We start from the raw sequence: 19043 nt of genomic DNA on the forward strand, positions 1-19043 counted from the left end.
GTTAAGGAATACACAAAACAAAAATATGTAAAATATGACATCAAAAAAAGTAACCCTGGGAAAGGGGAATAAAATGCAGGATTATTAAATAGCATTTGAAATTAAGAGATCAGCAGCTTAAAATAATCATATATATATATATATATATATATATATATATGAATACATATATTGCTATACATATACCTCATGGTAACCACAAACCAGAAACCTATAATAGATACAAACAAAAAAAGAGAAAGGAATCAAAGCATAACACTAAAGACAGTCATCAAATCACAAGGGCACAGAACAAAAGGAAATAAACAAAAAATAACTACAAAACTACACCAAAACAATTTTTTTAAAAGGCAGTAAGTACATATCTAACAATAATTACTTTAAATTTAAATAGACTACATGCTCCCATGAAAGGACATAGAGTTGCTGAATGGATACAAAAACTAACTCATATATATGCTATCTACAATGGACTCACTTCAGATCTAAGACACACACAGACTGAAGTGAGGGGATGGAAAAAGAAATCAAAGGAGAAAAAAAAAAAAAAACCTGGAGACAAATGAAAACAAAGCACAATGACCCAAAATCTATGGGATGTAGGAGAAGCAGTTCTAAGAAGGAAGTTCATAGTGATACAAGCCAACCTCAGGAAATGAGAAAAATCTCAAATGAACAACCTAACCTTACCCCTAAGGAACTAGAAAAAGAACAAACAAAACCCAAAGTTAGTAGAAGGAAAGAAATCAAAGACCAGAGTAGAAATAAATAAAATAGAAACTAAAGAAACAATAGAAGTGATCAATGAGATGAAGAGCCGGTTCTTTTAAAAGATAAACAAAATTGATAAACCTTAAGCCAACTGACCAACAAAAAAAGAGAGAGGACCCAAATTGATTAAATCAGAAATGTAAAAAGGAATACTTACAACCGACACCACAGAAATACAAAGGATCATATGAACAATTATAGGCCAATAAAATGAATAATCTAGAAGAAATGGACAAACACCTAGAAATGTACAATCTCCCAAAACTGAACCAGAAAGAAATAGAAAATATGAACAGACTGATTACCAGTAATGAAATTGAATCAATAATCAAAACTCTCAACAAACAAAAGTCCAGAAACAGATGGCTTCACAGGTGAATTCCACCAAACATTTAGAGAAGAGTTAACATGTATCCTTCTTGAACTATTCCCAAAAATTGCAGAGGGAGGAATGCTTCCAAACTCATTCTACGAGGCCAGCACACCCTGATACCAAAAACAGACAGAAATATCAAAAACAAGAAAAACAACTACAGGCCATTAGCACTGATTAACATAGATGCAAAAATCCTCAACAAAATAATAGCAAATCAAATCCAGCAATACATTAAAAGAATCATACACCATGATCAAGTGGGATTCATCCCAGAGATGGCTCAATACCCACAAATCAATTAATGTGATAAACCACATTGACAAAATGAAGAATAAAAATCATATGATTATCTGAATAGATGCAGAAAAATCTTTTGATAAAATTCAACATCCGTTTATGATAAAAACTCTCCACAAAGTGGGTATAGAGAGAACATACCTCAACATAATAAAACCAAATATGAAAAACCCACAGCTAACATCATACTCAGCAGTGAAATTTGAAAGGATTCCTATAAGATCAGGAAGAAGACAAGAATACCCTCTCTCACCACTTTTATTCAGCATAGAATTGGAAGTCCCAGTCACAGCAGACAAGAAAAAAGAAATAAAAGGAATCCAAATTTGAAAGGAACAAGTAAAACTGTCACTGTTTGCAGATGACATGGTACTATACATAGAAAATCCTAAAGCCACCACTGAAAAAGCACTAGAGCTCATCAATTAATACAGTGAAGTTTAAATACAGAAGGATACAAATTTAATATATAGAAATATGTTGCATTTCTATACACTAAAAATAAAATATCAGAAAGAGAAATGTTTTAAAAATCCCATTTACCATCACATCAAAAACTATAAAATACCTAGGGAATAAATTTAACTACAGAAATAAAATACCTGTACTCAGAAAACTATAAAATGCTGTGAAAGAAATGGAAGAGGACACAAACTGATGCAAAGATATACCATGTTGATGGATAGGAAGAATTAATATTGTTAAAATGACCATACTACCCAAGGCAATCTACAGAGTCAATGCAATCCCTATCAAACTACTAGTGGCATACTTCACAGAAATAAAAGAAGTAATTCTAAAATTTGTATGGAAACACGAAGACCCTGAAAAGCCACAACAATCTTGAGAAAAATAACAGAGCTGGAGGTATCATGTTTCCTGACTTCAGACTATATTACAAAGTCATCAAAACAGTATGGTACTGGCCCCCAAACCGACACATAGATCAATGGAACAGAATAGAGAGAAATAAACTCACACATTTATGGTCAGTCAATCTATGACACAGAAGGCAAGAATACACAATGAGGAAAAGACAGTCTCTTCAATAAGTGCTGCTGGGAAAACTGGACAGTTACATGTAAAAGAATAAAATTAGAACATTTTCTCAAACCATATACAAAAATAAACTCAAAATGGATTAAAGACTTAAACGTAAGACTGAAAATCATAAGACTTCTACAAGAAAGCATAGAACACTCTTTGACATAAACCAAAGCAATGTTTTTTGGATCTGTCACCTTAGGCAAATGGGACCTATTTAAAAGCTTTTGCACAGCAAAGGAAACCATCGAAAAAATGAAAAGACAACATACAGAATGAGAGAAAATATTTGCAAATCATATGACCAATAAGGGATTAATATCCAAAATATAAACAGCTCATACAACTCAATAGCAAAAAACAAACAACCCAATTAAAACATGGGTCAAAGACATAGAATAGACGCTTTTCCAAAGAAGACACAGAGATGACCAACAGGCACATGAAAAGATGCTCAACATCACTAATCATCAGAAAAATGGAAAGCAAAACCACAATGAGGTATCACCTCACACCTATCAGAATGGCTATCATCAAAAAGACCACAAATAACAAATGTTGGCGAAGATGTGGAAAAAAAGGGAACACTTCTACACTGTTGGTGGGCATGTAAATTGGTGCAGCCACTGTGGAAAACAGTATGGAGGTTCCTTAAAAACCTAAAAATAGAACTACCATATGACCCAGCAATTTCACTTCCGGATATTTACCCGAAGAAAACCAAAACACTAATTCAAAAAGATAAATGCATCCCTGTGTTCACTGTAGCATTATTAACAATAGCCTAGACTTGGAAGCAGCCTAAGTGCGCATGTACATACAAGTCATGACTCTATTCCACATCTATGCAACGTGAAATAAACTAATAAGATAAACCATAAGAGATAAGCAACAAAATGTTAGAAATGGTATATTATTTTGTACTCAAATGTGCCTTTAATTCTTAAAGTAGTAATTGTGTCTCTACTAATTCCAAGCTTTGGCTTGGCAACCTGGGATAAATAAAGATGTATAGTTAGTTATTACTGAAATGTCTTTAAACTCTGGTACATGTACATGTATATATATAATCAAAATGTTCCAAGAAAATTAATCTGGTAACTTAACAATACGTATCATTTTGCATTTGCTGTTCCCTCTGCCTAGAACCATCTTCCCTTTAGTTCTCTACATTGCTGATGCTTTATCACCATTCAAACTCACCTCTTCAGAGAAGCGTTTCCTAATCATACCACCTAAAGTAGCCCCTCTTCAGTCCCTCTATAAGTATGTTATTATCCTGTTTGTTTCCTTCAAAGCAATTACCACAATTTGTAGTTATCTGGTAATTATTTACTCTTTTATTTATCAGTTGTGTACCTCTTCCCAGTGGGCCAGAACCTTGTCTATCTACTTACTGCCACATCCCCACATTTATTGAGTGTCACTCAATAAGTATTTCAGAATGAAAGACTCTTGTATAGTATTTAGAATTTTTATTTTATTATTTTTAATTTTTTTTATTTTTGGCTGCGTCGGGTCTTAGTTGCACACAGGATCTTCATTGCGGCATGTGGGATTCTCTCTAGTTGTGGCGTGCAGCCTCCAGAGCACATGGGCTCTGTAGTTTGCAGCACACGGGGGGCTCTCTAGGTGAGGTACATGGGCTCAGTAGTTGTGTCATGCGGGCTTAGCTGCCCTGTGGCATGTGGGATCTTAGTTCCCCGACCAGGGATCAAACCTGCGTTCCCTGCATTGGAAAGCGTATTCTTTACCGCTGGACCACCTGGGAAGTTCCAGTATTTAGAAATTTTAAAACAGGCATTTCTCACAGACTTTTAAAACTAAAAAATCAGACTGTGGAGCTGTTATAATCTGGTTCTCTTTTCTTAAAAACCTAATAGAAAACTGAGGTTCAGTGCTCCCCCCAAAATCCTTTTAGGATTACAAGTTTGGAATGGAGCCAGGACAAGTCTTTCATTTCCCTGTCTCCCAATTCTGAGAGCTTTCCCAACCAAGCTGTCGTTTCTTCTAGTCTCACTTTATTAGTCCTACAGGATGTATAAACAGTGTTGAACACAAATGAAAACTGTTTGCTTCTTTTTCCATAAACTGCCTTTTTTCCCCTATAGTGGAGAAATCACATGCTAAAGAGGTCGACTTTTATGTCATGTGCAGAAGAAGAGATGAAATCCCATTATAACCCAATCCTGTTCCACAGCATGGCCTATGAGTCTCACTTCTCCTGCAGACCTGGTCAGAGAAGCCACCATATTCACTACATAAAGTCATAAAGTATGTTTTGAAACAGGAAGTAAATAAGTCCCATATACACTGACATTTCACACATCCAAAAAATTAATACATAGTTCAGCAGCTATGCCTATTTTCCTCAAAGAGGTCAAATTTAAACTCAAGTGACCAAGGAAAAAAATCCTACAAATAGAGGAGGGTCACATAACCAAGTACCATTATAGTCACAAGTCACAAATCCACTGGAAACTCTGAGAGAAGGACATCGTTTACTGATCTGGAATCAGACCTATTTGGCTCACAGGTAGCAGGTAACTAAGCCACCACATCTGATGATAAAACATTTCTGCCAAAAGGAAAGGTGGTCGTATTAAACAACCATTTTCTACCTTACTGGAATAGCTGAGTATTTTATGGTGCCTAGGACAAGGTTCGTCCCTCCAAGCAACTACCCTCCACTACTCAGAGTTCCTGGGCTTGAAGTCATGGCTCAAAATTCATCAGAATCCATGGACAGATTAACATAAGTCACTCTTTAACCCTCCAACACAATGGCTGACTGTTCTCTGAGCCAGAACATTTTTGTTATTTCAAAGTTAGCTGTTTCTTCATGTGTAGTTGTCCATCTAGCCTATCTTTTCAAATGTAAAGTGACTGAGGGCAGGATCTTCTGGTTTGTAACACAAGTCCTAGCACTACTCTCTATTTTCCAACTGAACTGAGATGAAAATGATGCAATAAAATTCATACTGTGCAGAATACGTTTTACTGTGGTCAAATTTATCAGTCACAAAAATGAAGCCCCAAATTACTGGTGCTTGTGTAACCCTGGCAAAACTGTCTGTGTGCATTCATGCCATAATGCTATTAATTCTTTACCTTTATAAAAGAACATGAGATTAGTTTTAAAATTAAGCAAGATGACAGTACTCAAATAATACAAATCCAGAAATGGAAAAATTATTAATCCTATTAGTTACAAAGTTTACAATATTTGCCCAAGCATAAGACAAATTAGGATTCAGTGGATAATATTATGGTATTAAGATTTGTGCCACTTTATCTTTGAAGTGATATCTGCCTTTAAGTTTTCTATCAATATGTAATGCATAACAAATAAATTTTATGTATATAATTTTTTAAAAAATATTTGTGCCAAATGTGCATATAAAGCAATATGAGGAAATAGGTAAATAGCTAACTATTTTATCTATATCCAATAGGTATACATAAAATAGTGTCCTACTTAGTTCCCAAAGACGTCTAATAAAAACTAAAGCAGACACAGATAACTGCAATCCTATCTACCTCAAGTTTCTAAAAACCCATTTGGTTACACATTCCAAATAGTCATGAGACTCAAACAGCGTGCATCGTCAACAAGTGCATGGCTAGACCAGTCACACAACTTTTTAAGTAGTCAAAGTGAAGCTACATGTTCAATGCTTTGTAGTAAAGTCAGTGGTATCCCTACTCCTAAACAAGAAGTGTTTTTTTATTAAGTTGTTGTTTCTATCCTTAACATAAATTAATAAAAACTTATGTTCTAAGTAGTATTTAATATAACCTAATACTCTGAAAAGATTTCCACTCACACATTATTAGCACATGGGTTTCAAGTATACTGATTACATGTAATTACATTACGTTATTGATTACAATATGAAACAACCTCATATTTCATTCAAGCAGCTGCTGAGAGGAATTTAGACAGAAGCATGAAAGAAGTTATTTGTAATTTAAATAGACACTTAAAATTGTATTTTAAAAATTTAAAATTTTAAAAATAGACACTTAAAATTGTATTTTAAAAATTAACCCAATCTTGAACTAAGTGAATTAATTTTATTAAAACAAAATTCTCTTTAATACTTGCACTAATGTGCAGAGTATAGGAAATGCCAGGCACATGGTATATACTCAGAAACTTTTTGCTAAAAATGACCTTCACCTAGAGTGGGCTCACAATTATCTAGGGGCTTTTGTCTGAGGGGCTTTTGTCTGAGCAAGGAGGTAATAAGATCACACTGTGTATGTAACTATCATGTACTGTGTATATGTAAGTCAAACCATGTGTGGCTACCACAGTGACCAGTTTCTGCAGTGTTCATTCTATTGCTTCTTCAGCTCTACCAAAAGATAGTAAGAGTGAGTGAACAGACCTTCCAAGACTTGTGTATGACATGTATCAATAAAGGGTTGTGTGTGTGTTTGGCATTTTCTCAGGTATGAAAAATAATTTGACTAATATAAGTAAGCATCTCCATTGAACCACCAATTAATGTAGAGGCAGAAGGAAGGTTGAGAGAAAATGAAACAATTTGGGGGAATGTGAATTCAGCCGGGAATTGTAAAATGTCTACCTTTTCCCATCATTCCCATCTGGCAAATCGCTTACCCAAATCAGACTGTCAAGATTACAGATCTTGCCTGAGAATTTTTAAATCCCTATGTGATTTCTTCTCTGAAAATAAATTCATCAACATAAGTTAACCAGAACCATGCTTTTTTTGGTTTCTGACATGGTTAAATTGTGATTAGACAATTAAACATTTTAATGAAAACAGGGAAATGCAAAATTATTCCATAACTAGTATATGAAGGTATTCTTAGTCTTTATAAAAATTAGTATGGAAATCAATGTAACACATGTAAACAAGGTATTTAATTTTACTAAAGTGATTTATTTTGACAACAGTTCAAACTGAACTTTTATTTAATATAGAAGGTCAATAATACATACTTATATTTATATATTAAATATTTATATGTAAAATATATACTCAAAAAATGTCCCCACACTCAAAATGACAACTATGTCAAGTATATCTGACTTAAAATAAAAGAAATTACAAAAATAAAAATAGTAATTATTTGAGGACAGTGGCATTATGGCAGTGTTTTCTTCATTCTTTTATAACATTATTATATTGCTTTTAAAATTAAAATATGTTTATTTTGGTTTAGTTATACATATTAACCCACTTCATCATTTAGCGACATTAAATAATACTAAAAGAATATAATTTATAAGTAAAACTATTATGTAGTTTTAAAATTCATATATGTATAAAATCCACATACCTGAGCCAACCTCTTTTTCCTCTTCTTCAATGTTGTTTTTGATGCTATCATACTCCTCATCAATGGTCTGGTTACCACGCATCTGAGATAAAATTCTACGGGCCTTCTGAGTCTGTCCTTTCTGAATAAGCCATCGAGGGCTTTCAGGTAAAAAGAGAAAGCCAAAAAACTGTATAACTGCTGGAATTGCTGCAAGTCCCAGCATGTACCTGTAATAAGAAATCAATACATGGTTGTAAAATGTGGTCTTAATAGCATTGAGTATGAATAAAAGGTTTGTGTTCACCACACTAGGAATAACATATAATGGTAAAAATTAGAATGATTTTCTTTTCATCATATGTGCATGTCACCAGAAAAGATATTTTTATATTGTAGTGAAAAATTGAAAAATGAGAAAAATCTGATTCTTCTTTATCTCTCGCACAAATTACAATGAAAAAGAATGGACAAAAGTCACGATAATTTTGGATAGGCGTTCTGAACCAAACACAACATGCAAAACACCAAAATCACCATCCTATCTAATACAATATAATTCTGTAATTTACAATATAAAAATGGGGCTAAGACAAAACTCTCTGATATCTGTTTAAAAGATATACTTTTCATTAAAATAAATGCCCAGATGTATTGCTTTACAGTTATTTCTTCTCTGTAAATGATTAGTTATGATTTCATTTTGCCATCAAGCATCATTTTTTTAGACAAAAAAGCACTTTACTTAAAAAATGGGGGGGTGGAGGGAGAGTTAGGAAAGCACATAGCAGCCGATAGCAGAAAAAAGATGAAGTCAGATGCTAATAATCATTATTAAAATGACTAGAAATATGAAAAAGCTGCTAATGTTTTAAGTTGTCATCTTCTTCAAATGTCTCTTCTTAATGACTGACAAAATTCTAAATAACAAATAAGCATGGCACTTTAAATCTACCAGATAAATAACAAAAATAGCAATATGAATATATCAATATCAAAGATCTTTCCAAATTATTCTGACCACTGGACTAATGTCCTAATACCTCTAGGCCTCAATCTTTTTAAACTGAGTTGATTACATAAACTTCAAGGTCTCTTTAAATTGGTGGCTTCTATGAATCTAGGACACCTGAATGTTTTCTATTGATCCAAGTTCCCAGAATATTTTCCATGGTAGATTTATGGTGGTAGAGCTCAGAAGGCCAGTCCTGATTACATAACAACCCATACTCACTGGCATTCATAAATCAAGACTCAATACACTTTTCAAAGCTGTTCTAACTTTTAAGCCATGCTAAACCAAAAGTATAGCAGTCCTGAAGACACATATCTTGTGAGTAAGTCTATTATTTTCCAGGCAATTTCATTTTACTTCCAAAAAGAGTAGAAAAACAAAACACAATTGCTACATGGATGTTAAGAGTACCTCCTACTCAAACAGTAGCTACAAATACACTCAGAAAAATTAACTAAGATTTAGAAAGTGAACAAAGTGTTTATGAATGACTAATCACTTGGCCTACAATATTAAAGGAAATCTTATTAGACATGTTTTATACTTTAATCCATAAGTATTGATAATTACACCAATACTTAATCACTCCTTCCTCTGCTCACCTAGAAAACATTTTTGACCTCTATTTATGTCATTATACCTTGTATTATAATAAATTATTTACCTATTTCACTTGACTGCATATTTAACTTTATATTCCGCATAGCACCTTATAAAGTATCTTGCACAGTAGGCATTTAGTAAATGTTTTATGAAATGATACAAAAACAGCTATATATATCGAAACTGTCTATATAAAGTAAACAGAAAACTGTTTCACACTCACAGTAAACTTTTATGCAGCAACTCTATTGGATCATTAGCTCTGCAAAGTTATTTACACAGAAATTCTTTCCAATGAAACTATTTGTTACTCTAGATATAACCAGACCTTTCCTTCTTTTGTTACTCTAGATATGACCAGATCTTTTCTTCTGAAGACTCATCTGATGAGAACTAGAGAGATCAGCTCACACAAATGCATATTTCTGGCCTCTTTCCCTTAAGATGATAACTTGTATAACCAAATCTTAATGTGTGTTTTAATGCTGTAAATGAATGAAATTTCTATTCAGTGTGTTCTCTCTTTAAAAATTTAAGAAAAAAGGTTATCCTACATTGCCAATTATTTAAAAGAAAAGCAATAAAAAGGTAGAAACCAAATATATTGGATTAGGAAATAAATAAAAAAAGTACTAAAGATGAAAGCCTTTACTTTTCATTTCTCTATACCTTTCTTGATCTTTCCTTCCGTTTTCCAAACCCCCTTAGTGATGAATTAAGATTAAAGGGGTGCACTGAATACTTCAAAGAAGCACTGAAATGAATACAGAAACTGAATCATTTTTAGACCCGAAGATGCTCACATAATACTTTGCACTTTACTACTCACTATTTAATCCCAGAACATAATATTTTTTAAAAAGAAAAAAGAAAAGGGAAGAAAAGGGAAAATACAAAAAGAAAAATATAGAGATACATATTAGCCTGTTTTTTAAAGCGAGCTGTAGAAGACAGACTACTTTAGCCCTCCAGCCTTCTGAAATCTCTAAGTCTCAAGAGTCTAGGTCTGAAATTTACAATTCAATGCCTTAATACTAGGGTAGGAAAAAGGAACTCACACTCTATTGCCAAACTTTAAGGATATATTAAAGCCTGTTTTCAGAGACTAGTCAAGATAAAACATGTTTTATACATTTACATCCTAAGATTTCTAAAAGTAAAACAAAGGAGCTTATTTTACTATATTTTAATTATCTTTCATGATAAAAATATTTTGATAGAAATAAATTACCATGGCTTTGTAGAGACCAAATACACAAGAGATCAGGTAACTTGTTTATGATGGAGAGAGGGTAGGAGCAGACCTGGGTCATACTTCACCTCTGGACACATTAACCACAAAACCCTGATCAAGTTACGTAACATTTTAATGCACAGATGACAGTGTCCATTTCATTGAGCTGTTGGGAGAATTAAGTGAAATCATTCTTTTGGTACCTAAGCACAAAGAGAAAGCTCAGCAAAAAATGTTTTTACCTCCCTGACCTTCTCCCCTCTCAACTAATTCAATGCAACTTTTCTATTCCAGCTATATCATCCACCCAAACTTTTAGTAGGCAGCAGTAACCAGTTTCTTGAGGAAAAACTGTTCCTCCAATGATATGCATACTGGAGAATAAGAAGAATAAGTAAGAGTTTGCTTTGCTGTGATACTGATGAAAATTTTAACATGAGACTAAGAGAGGAGGAACTCTATACTAGTTAAGGCACTATTAGACTTACCAAGAGTCCTCTAAATCCAAGGAAACCAGGAACCAGATGAATGACAAGAGTACATTGACAAACCAGGCAGGCAATCCCCAAACAGACAAGCAGCCCCCTATTGACATGGGGGATCTCATAATTATAAGCCAAATCAAGGGTTCTAAACCCTGGCTGCACATTAGAATCACCCAGGAGGCTTTTAAAACACACCAGTGTCCAGGGCCCACCTACCCCAGGGATTTTGACTAATTGCTCTGGGCTTCAAGCTCAGGGAATTCTATTTTCTTAAAAGCTCCCCAGGTGCCATCAAGGCTGAGAACCACTGATCTAAGTGTTCTAAAACTCCAGGGGGTGAAAGTGAACAATAAGCACCCAAGGTTCACCTTAGAGCAAACATCATTTACCTTCTGGAGGCCAGAGAGCACATCAAGCTGACAGAAGGGGAAATGAGGTTGACTCAATCAAAAATGCCAAGCCTTCATGAGTTCTAAAAATTTTTAGAATATTCTTTAGCATCATGATCACTCACAGAAAGATACCTTTTAAAACTTTCTAAACTGAAGTTAGCAAATGAGCTATTTTCTGGTACAACTAGCAGTACCAGCACCTGCCTACCAGAAAACTAAGGAGGGGACCTCAAATAGTAAGCAATACTTTCAAATTGTGTGTTTGGGCCACCTATCAACAAAGGAGACAAGCCGGGCTTCTTCACCTCAGATTAGGCCTTCCCAGTGTCAGGAACTGAAACTCTGTAAACCAAACATCCCTCATTCCTGGGTGCCTGCCCTCCCTACTGTGGCTGAGCAGACCTGCTGAGCTGCTGCCATCAGATGGCCTGTGCCTCACACAAAACCAAACAAATCCTTCATTGAACTGAACAATTTACAATCATTCTTGTTTTAAAGGAATCATATTGCTCTAACCTATGAAACAAAAGACAAGTATCTTTGAATAGATGGCCATTTAAGACACAGAATTTTGCAGTTCATAATTGCCCCTCTCTGAACTGATGGTAACATGGTTATCTGAAAACATAGTCAACAGATAAACATGTTTCTTATCTCTAGTAGTTCCACAGCAGTGATGATTATGTTCCAAATACATGAAAATCTACTTGAAGGCCAAACGCAGCTTGAACAGCAAAAGTAGTAGCTAACACATAGCACTAGTTACTATGTGCCAAGCACTGTTCAAAAGAATTAAAATACTTTAACTCATTAATCTTCGCAACATCCCTATGAGGTAGGTACCATTATTATTACCATTTTAAAGACAAAGAAATGAGGCACAAAGAAGATACAGAACTAACATGCGGTGGAACTAGGATTAAAACCCAGGCTCCCTATAATAAATGTTTATTGTAAGTCAAGCTATAATAAATGTTTCATGATTACTTGATAATTATTCTGCAGAATTCATAAAAGGGGGCATAAATTTACCTCAGCCTCATGTTTAAGGATCGCTTTAGAAGTCTGTTGTTCACACATCTCTGTGAAATGCAGTAAAGCCCTGTGGCAATAACAGGGGAAAGGGCTGCTGGGTGCAGTCCCTCCCAATCTTGCCAAACCCTGCATAGCACCTGACACTTAGCACCCACTGGGCTAGGGAACTGCAAACTGGATTTAACAACACGGACCCACTCGTGGCAAATGGGACATTCTCTTACCCTCAACACCAGAGTGCTTTTATGAAAACAGCTGACTATTAGTTAAAAGAAAATATATCATTTGTAAGGGTAAACTTGTGGTGCTCACTTTGAACACTATGCCAAAATGAATTTTGATTTCATTTTTCTTTAACATACACTGGTAAACTTTTCATATAGGAAAAATTTAGATAATAACACAATAGATAGTTTAAAAGATGTTTGAGGGCAAAAAATTTTGACTTGGGATTTGATCCTTTTAAAATGTTTTATATGACAGATGTGATAGATCTAAAGTCGCTTTTGTCTACACTTTGTTTTCCAATGTCTGCCTTCCAGGGCTTCCCTGGTGGCGCAGTGGTTGAGAGTCCGCCTGCCGATGCAGGGGACACAGGTTCGTGCCCCGGTCCGGGAAGATCCCACATGCTGCGGAGCGGCTGGGCCCGTGAGCCATGGCCGCTGAGCCTGCGCATCCGGAGCCTGTGCTCCGCAACAGGAGAGGCCACAGCAGTGAGAGGCCCGCGTACCGCAAAAACAAAAACAAAAACAATGTCTGCCTTCCAGAGGCCGCCACAAAAGGAATTGTGCTGGATTGAGGAATTGTATCCTGCGTCACGTTCTGTTTACTTCTCTTCTCCCCTCTATTCTTTTTCCTCCTTAAATTCTCAAATGATGGGAAAAGGTTGCCAATGCCTTATAATGCAAGAGCTATACGATTTACGGTTTTACCTGAAAGTCAAGCTGTAACAGAAAGACTATCATAGCTAAGGGAACTGTATTACAAAATATTATATTTAAAACAAATTATATAAAATTATTTTTATGGCTCTTGAGGTGCTGAATTCTACTAAAGGAAGACATTTTCACTCTGAGGAGCACAGTAAAGATTTTTTGGACACTGCAGTCATTTAGCCAAATATCCTCCTAATAGGCCATGATAGCATTAATGTGCAATTCAATAATCACTTCCTTACCTGTCTCTAGACCTCGTGTTGTTAAAAGTATACATTTTTAAACCAAATCCTCATGTTACATTTTTCTAGTCCTAGAGAATCTTGATATTTTTCAAAACAGTAAGATGAGCTCAGTCACCATCTCTGAAACTGTCCTGGGTACAGGGAGGATTTTTAGCAATATTCTCTAATAATATCTCATACTATCTTATAATAAACTGAAAAAAATCAAATGACAAATCTGTATTTGTTATTCCAATAGTTTTACCTCCATCCTCTATCTTCTAGCTTGCATTCTGTTTATATCTATTTGCTATTAATTTGGAAATCAAGAATGGTTAGCCCATTCTAAGAGCACAAATCAATTAGAGGAATACTGTATCATAAATACTAAGCATAATGCTATGCTTTATTCTTTAAAACTCTACAGTTTCAAATTGGCATTCTTTCACATATAACTACGAAATAAACTTTAAACCTTGTTTTACTGAAACATTTCATTGAAAATAGAAAGGGTTAACAGAGTAAGTAAATTCTTTGAAAATGTTACTTTTTGAAGATTTACTGTGTTTGCTTTGAAAGCTAAGGCTGAACTTGCCATCTGAGATGTTATTCAGCTGTTTACCCAGCAAACATCTGAATGTGAGTTAAGTACCAAACTCTAAGCCAATCATTAAGCAATTAAGCATCATGAATGAACTTAACCAGAGAGAGTGCATTACTGTGTACATCCAAAAACATCTCCCCAAGCTCAACTTTCCAATGATCTCTATCATTAAGTTTCCCCTTAAAAAGGCATAACCCCATCCCTTCAAACCACATCCAAGAACACTGTCCTACAGCCCTATATCTAGAGCTACCCAACTTTGTTGTTCAAGAGTCCTACAGATTTTGAGTTTTTTCATAAACTTTAAGTAATAATCACATGAGTAATGCATTTACTCCGAGATCCCTATTCTTGGATTTACAAAAGAAACAGCCACCTTTAAATATCAATGATAAAATAATTACTCGATAGTCATCAAACATGAATTGTGATTTATATATGTTCTTCCTTAATGCAAGTTTTAAATGTAAGAAGATAACACTGAATTTAACTACCTGCTATAGTTACAACAACTTACTTGATAATATATTTAAAAATTTTTCTTCATCACTCACAAATCCATTTCAATAGATAAGAAATTAAAATAAGAAAATACTGCCTAAGAAAGGCTACAAATGAACTTACCTACAAAACCGAAATAGAGTTACAGATGTAGAAAATAAACTTATGCTTACCGGGGGTTAAGGGGTGGGGGAGGGATGAATTGGAAGACTGGGATTAACACATACACACTATGATATATAAAATAGATAACTAATAAGGACCTACTGTATAGCACTGGGAACTCTACTCAATACTCTGTAATGGCTTATATGGGAAAAGAATATAAAAAAGAGCAGATATATGTATTTGTACAACAGATTCCCTTTGCTGTACATCTGAAACTAACACACATTGTAAATGAATTATACCCCAATAAAAATTAAAAAAAAAAAAGAAAATACTGCCTAATTGAGACCTCAGGCTAATAAGTTAATTTTCCTCTGCCATTAAGGGCCATGTAGAATATTAACATCAATGACTGATACACTTGAAAATCTGATGGCAGTTAGAGAGCAAACAGGAGACACAAAGCTGTGGGTACATAATAATAAAAAAAAAAACAATGTGTCAAGTTGGATTCTTTCAAGTAAAAAGGTGATGTGATACATCACTAGCAAATGAGAAATTTTTATGTTACCTAGTAAACGAGTCTATGTAAACTGTTAAAAAATTCATAGCCATAAATGTAAACATATATATAAGCCAAAGAAAATATTAACTATCTACATAATAAGGGGGAAATCTCTCAAAGTAATTTGATATCAGTACATAAGGCAAATGGCTTGGCCGAGGTTATTTAGTGCTGTGGTCATAGCAGAAGCAGCAAGATATACTTGCTTTAATAAAATAAGATTAGATGCTATTTAAATAAATAATGTGGTATTTTGCAGAGATATCAGATAGTTTTAAACAACATGGCAAAATGCATTAAGATGTACAAAATTGACAGTACGAGTGCTGAAAATAATGCGTGCACAACCGTACCTATATACATACCCTTTTCTTTCCAACTCTGAATATCTTCCATATGCAAAGCTCTATGTTTGGGATTTTGGAGATACAGAAATGACTAAGAGATATGCCCTTGCTTCAAGGAGCTCATACCTAGTAATCATGGAACAAAATTGGATTATGTAATTGCTATGACTGAGATTTAGGCACAGTGTAAGAGTAAGGAGAAAAGTTATTTCAACAGAGGATATTAGAAAAAGTGTCATGGCAGAAAAAAACATTTAAACTATCACTGACCATTGCAGAAAAGGAATATAATGGAGAGAGCCAACATAAGGTTGAAATTAACTTTTTTTAGGCAAAATTTGCATATAATAAAATGAGATCCAAGGTGTACCATTCTGTGAGTGTATATATATGTGTGTGTGTGTGTGTGTGTGTGTGTGTGTGTATCCTTGTAACTACCATCCCAATCAAGAAACAGAACATTTCCATCATCCCAGAAAGTTCCCTCATACCTTACCCCCTTCCAGTCAATCCCCACTGCCTTGGACAATCACTGATCGAATTTCTGTCCCCATAGTTAATTTTGCATATTGATGAACTTCATACGGAATGTTAGAGACCATACTTCTTTGTATCTAGCTTCTTTCAATCTTGTTTTTGAGATACATCCATTCTTTCTGATCTACCGATTTATCAATCCTTACCAGTCTCATTGTTTTAGCTTTATAGTAAGTCTTGAAATCAGATAGTGAATCATCCAACTTGTTCTTCAAGATGGTTTTGGCAATTCTAGGTCCTTTACTTTTCTGTAAAAATTTTAGAATCTACTTGTCCTTTTCAGTGAATCTGAATGAATGTAAGTGGTGATAGCGGACATCTCTGTCTTGAATTCCATCAGAAGGGAAAGCATTCAGGCTTTCCCCATTGAGTATAAAGCTGGCTGCAGGTTTTTTTGTAGATGCCCTTTATTAAATTCAAGAAGTGCTCTTCCATTCTAGTTTGCAGAAAGGTTTTATCATATATAAAGGTTATTCTGTCAAATGTTTTCCTGCATATATTGAGATAGATCCTTTAGTAGGTTTTCCTCCTTTAAATAATTTCAACATGGTGACTTGCGCAAATTAATTTTCATATGGTAAACAAACTGACTTTTCTGAGAAAACTGCCTTGGTCAGTTTATATAAAAGGATTTATTATTCTTTTATATATTATTGGGTTTGATTTTACAATATTTTAAGGATACTTTCAATCTGTGTCTAGAATTTTCTTTGCTTGTAACAACTTAAGCCACTTCCAGAACTAACAAGCCATGAATCCGAACCACTGCCTTTCCCAGTGTACTGGAATCTCCATTACTACCAAAAGTGCAGCCCATCCAGGTCACTGCTGGTCTTTAACAGTCTCAGAAGGACAGAAACAAAATTAAGTAACGTGTATTCAGTGGCAATTTCAAGAAGAAGAGCCTCATTCAATTTGTTATAGGAATGGGTAGCCCTTAGGTATAATATCTAACATAAAATGTATTGGAGTCTGTTATGATATACTTTAGTATTTAACATGTACTTATGAATTACTGAGAATCTATGTCACTATTGAATGTACTAAAAAAAAACTGGACAATTAAATGAAGCATGACTAATTTCACACACACAAAAAAAAGCCACAGTATTAGTTATGCTGGCCTCAAAACTCAGCTGGGAAGTACTCCTTCTACCTCTATTTTCTTAAAGCTTTTGTTTAAGCTTGGAGCTATTTATTCTCTAATGTTTTACTTAATTCACCAGTGAAACCATCTGGGCCTGAAGTTAGCTTTTCAGGTAGGTTACTAGCAATGATTCGACTTAATAAATATAGGAATATTCAGATTTTCCATTTTACCTTGTGCTGGTTTTTAGTAGAGTTGCGATTTTCAAGCAATGTGTCCATTCCATCTAAGTTGTTGACTTTATTGGCACAAAGTCGTTCAAAGTACTCCATCACTATCCTATTATGTCCATAGAAATGATGTGCTTTTACTCCTGATATTGATAATTTGTGCTTTATCGTTTTAAATCAGTCATAATCAGTTTACCAATTTTATTAGTAATTCCAAAGAACCAACATTATTTTTCTATTGTTTGTCTGCTTTGTATTACATTGACTTCTCTTCCTTATTAACACCTTTTGTTTCATTTGGTTTTAATATGCTCATATTTTTCTAGCTTAACATGAAACTTAGATCATTTGACTTCTCTAATAAAATCACTTTAGCTATATATTATGCTCTAAGCACAGTTGAAACTGCATTCTACAAATTTTGATATATTTTATTTTCTTTGAACTCAAAACTGTTTTCTAATTTTCCTTCTGACGTCTCCTTAAATCCATAAGTTATTTAGAACATGCTGTTTTTTTTTTTTTTTTTTTGCAGTACGCGGGCCTCTCACTGATGTGGCCTCTCCAGTTGCTGAGCACAGACTCCGGACACGCAGGCCCAGCGGCCATGGCTCACAGGCCTATCCGCTCCACGGCATGTGGGATCTTCCCGGACCGGGGCACGAACCCGTGGTCCCCTGAATCGGCAGGCAGATTCTCAACCACTGCGCCACCAGGGAAGCCCCTAGAACATGCTGCTTTAATTTCCAAATATTTGAAGCTTTTCTGGCTGTTTTATTGATGTCTAATTTAATTCTGCTATGGTCAGAGGACATATTCTATAAGAGTCATTTTTTAAATTTATTAACATTTATTTTATGATTCAGGATATGACCAATTTTACAGAATGTCTGATGTGAATTTGAAAAAGAATGTGTATGATGCAGCTGTTGGGTGTAGCTATCCACAAATGTCAGTTATGCCTAGGCAATTAAGAGTGTTTTCCAGTTTTTCTACAAACATTTTTTGTCTAGTTGTCCTATCAGTTGCTAAGAAAAGAGTTAAAAATTTTCCCAATATGAGCCGGAATTTGTCTATTTCTTCCTTTAGTTCTGTAATTTTCAAATTGTGATAAAGTATACAAAATAAAATTTCCCATTTTAATCATATTTAAGTGTATAGATCTGCAGCATTAAGCATATTCACAATGTTGTACAACCACCATCTATTAATTTTTGTTTATGCATTTTGAAGTAAACTATACATTCTTTATCATTTTTAATTCTGATGAATCGACTCTTTTATCATTATGAAATGTCCTCTTCATCTCTGGTAATACCACTTGTCTTAAGGTCTACTTTGTGTGATTATTAATATAG

The 19043-nt window shown here is 34.5% G+C and overlaps 1 protein-coding gene across 1 annotated transcript in view; it reads right to left on the bottom strand.

Moving 5' to 3' along the window:
- Positions 1-19043, bottom strand: part of LOC309968911 (proton myo-inositol cotransporter-like) — a gene marked incomplete at its 5' end in the record, with an annotated part of 213054 nt that overhangs the window by 96939 nt on the left and 97072 nt on the right. Inside the window, one exon of the mRNA XM_082850430.1 lies at positions 7805-8013. Within this exon, the coding sequence (XP_082706556.1) occupies positions 7805-8013 (209 nt within the window). The remainder of the gene's footprint in view (positions 1-7804; positions 8014-19043) is intronic.

This window comes from Leucopleurus acutus (genome assembly GCF_964270905.1).
Source record: "Leucopleurus acutus genome assembly, chromosome: 11".
Lineage (NCBI taxonomy): Eukaryota > Metazoa > Chordata > Mammalia > Artiodactyla > Delphinidae > Leucopleurus > Leucopleurus acutus.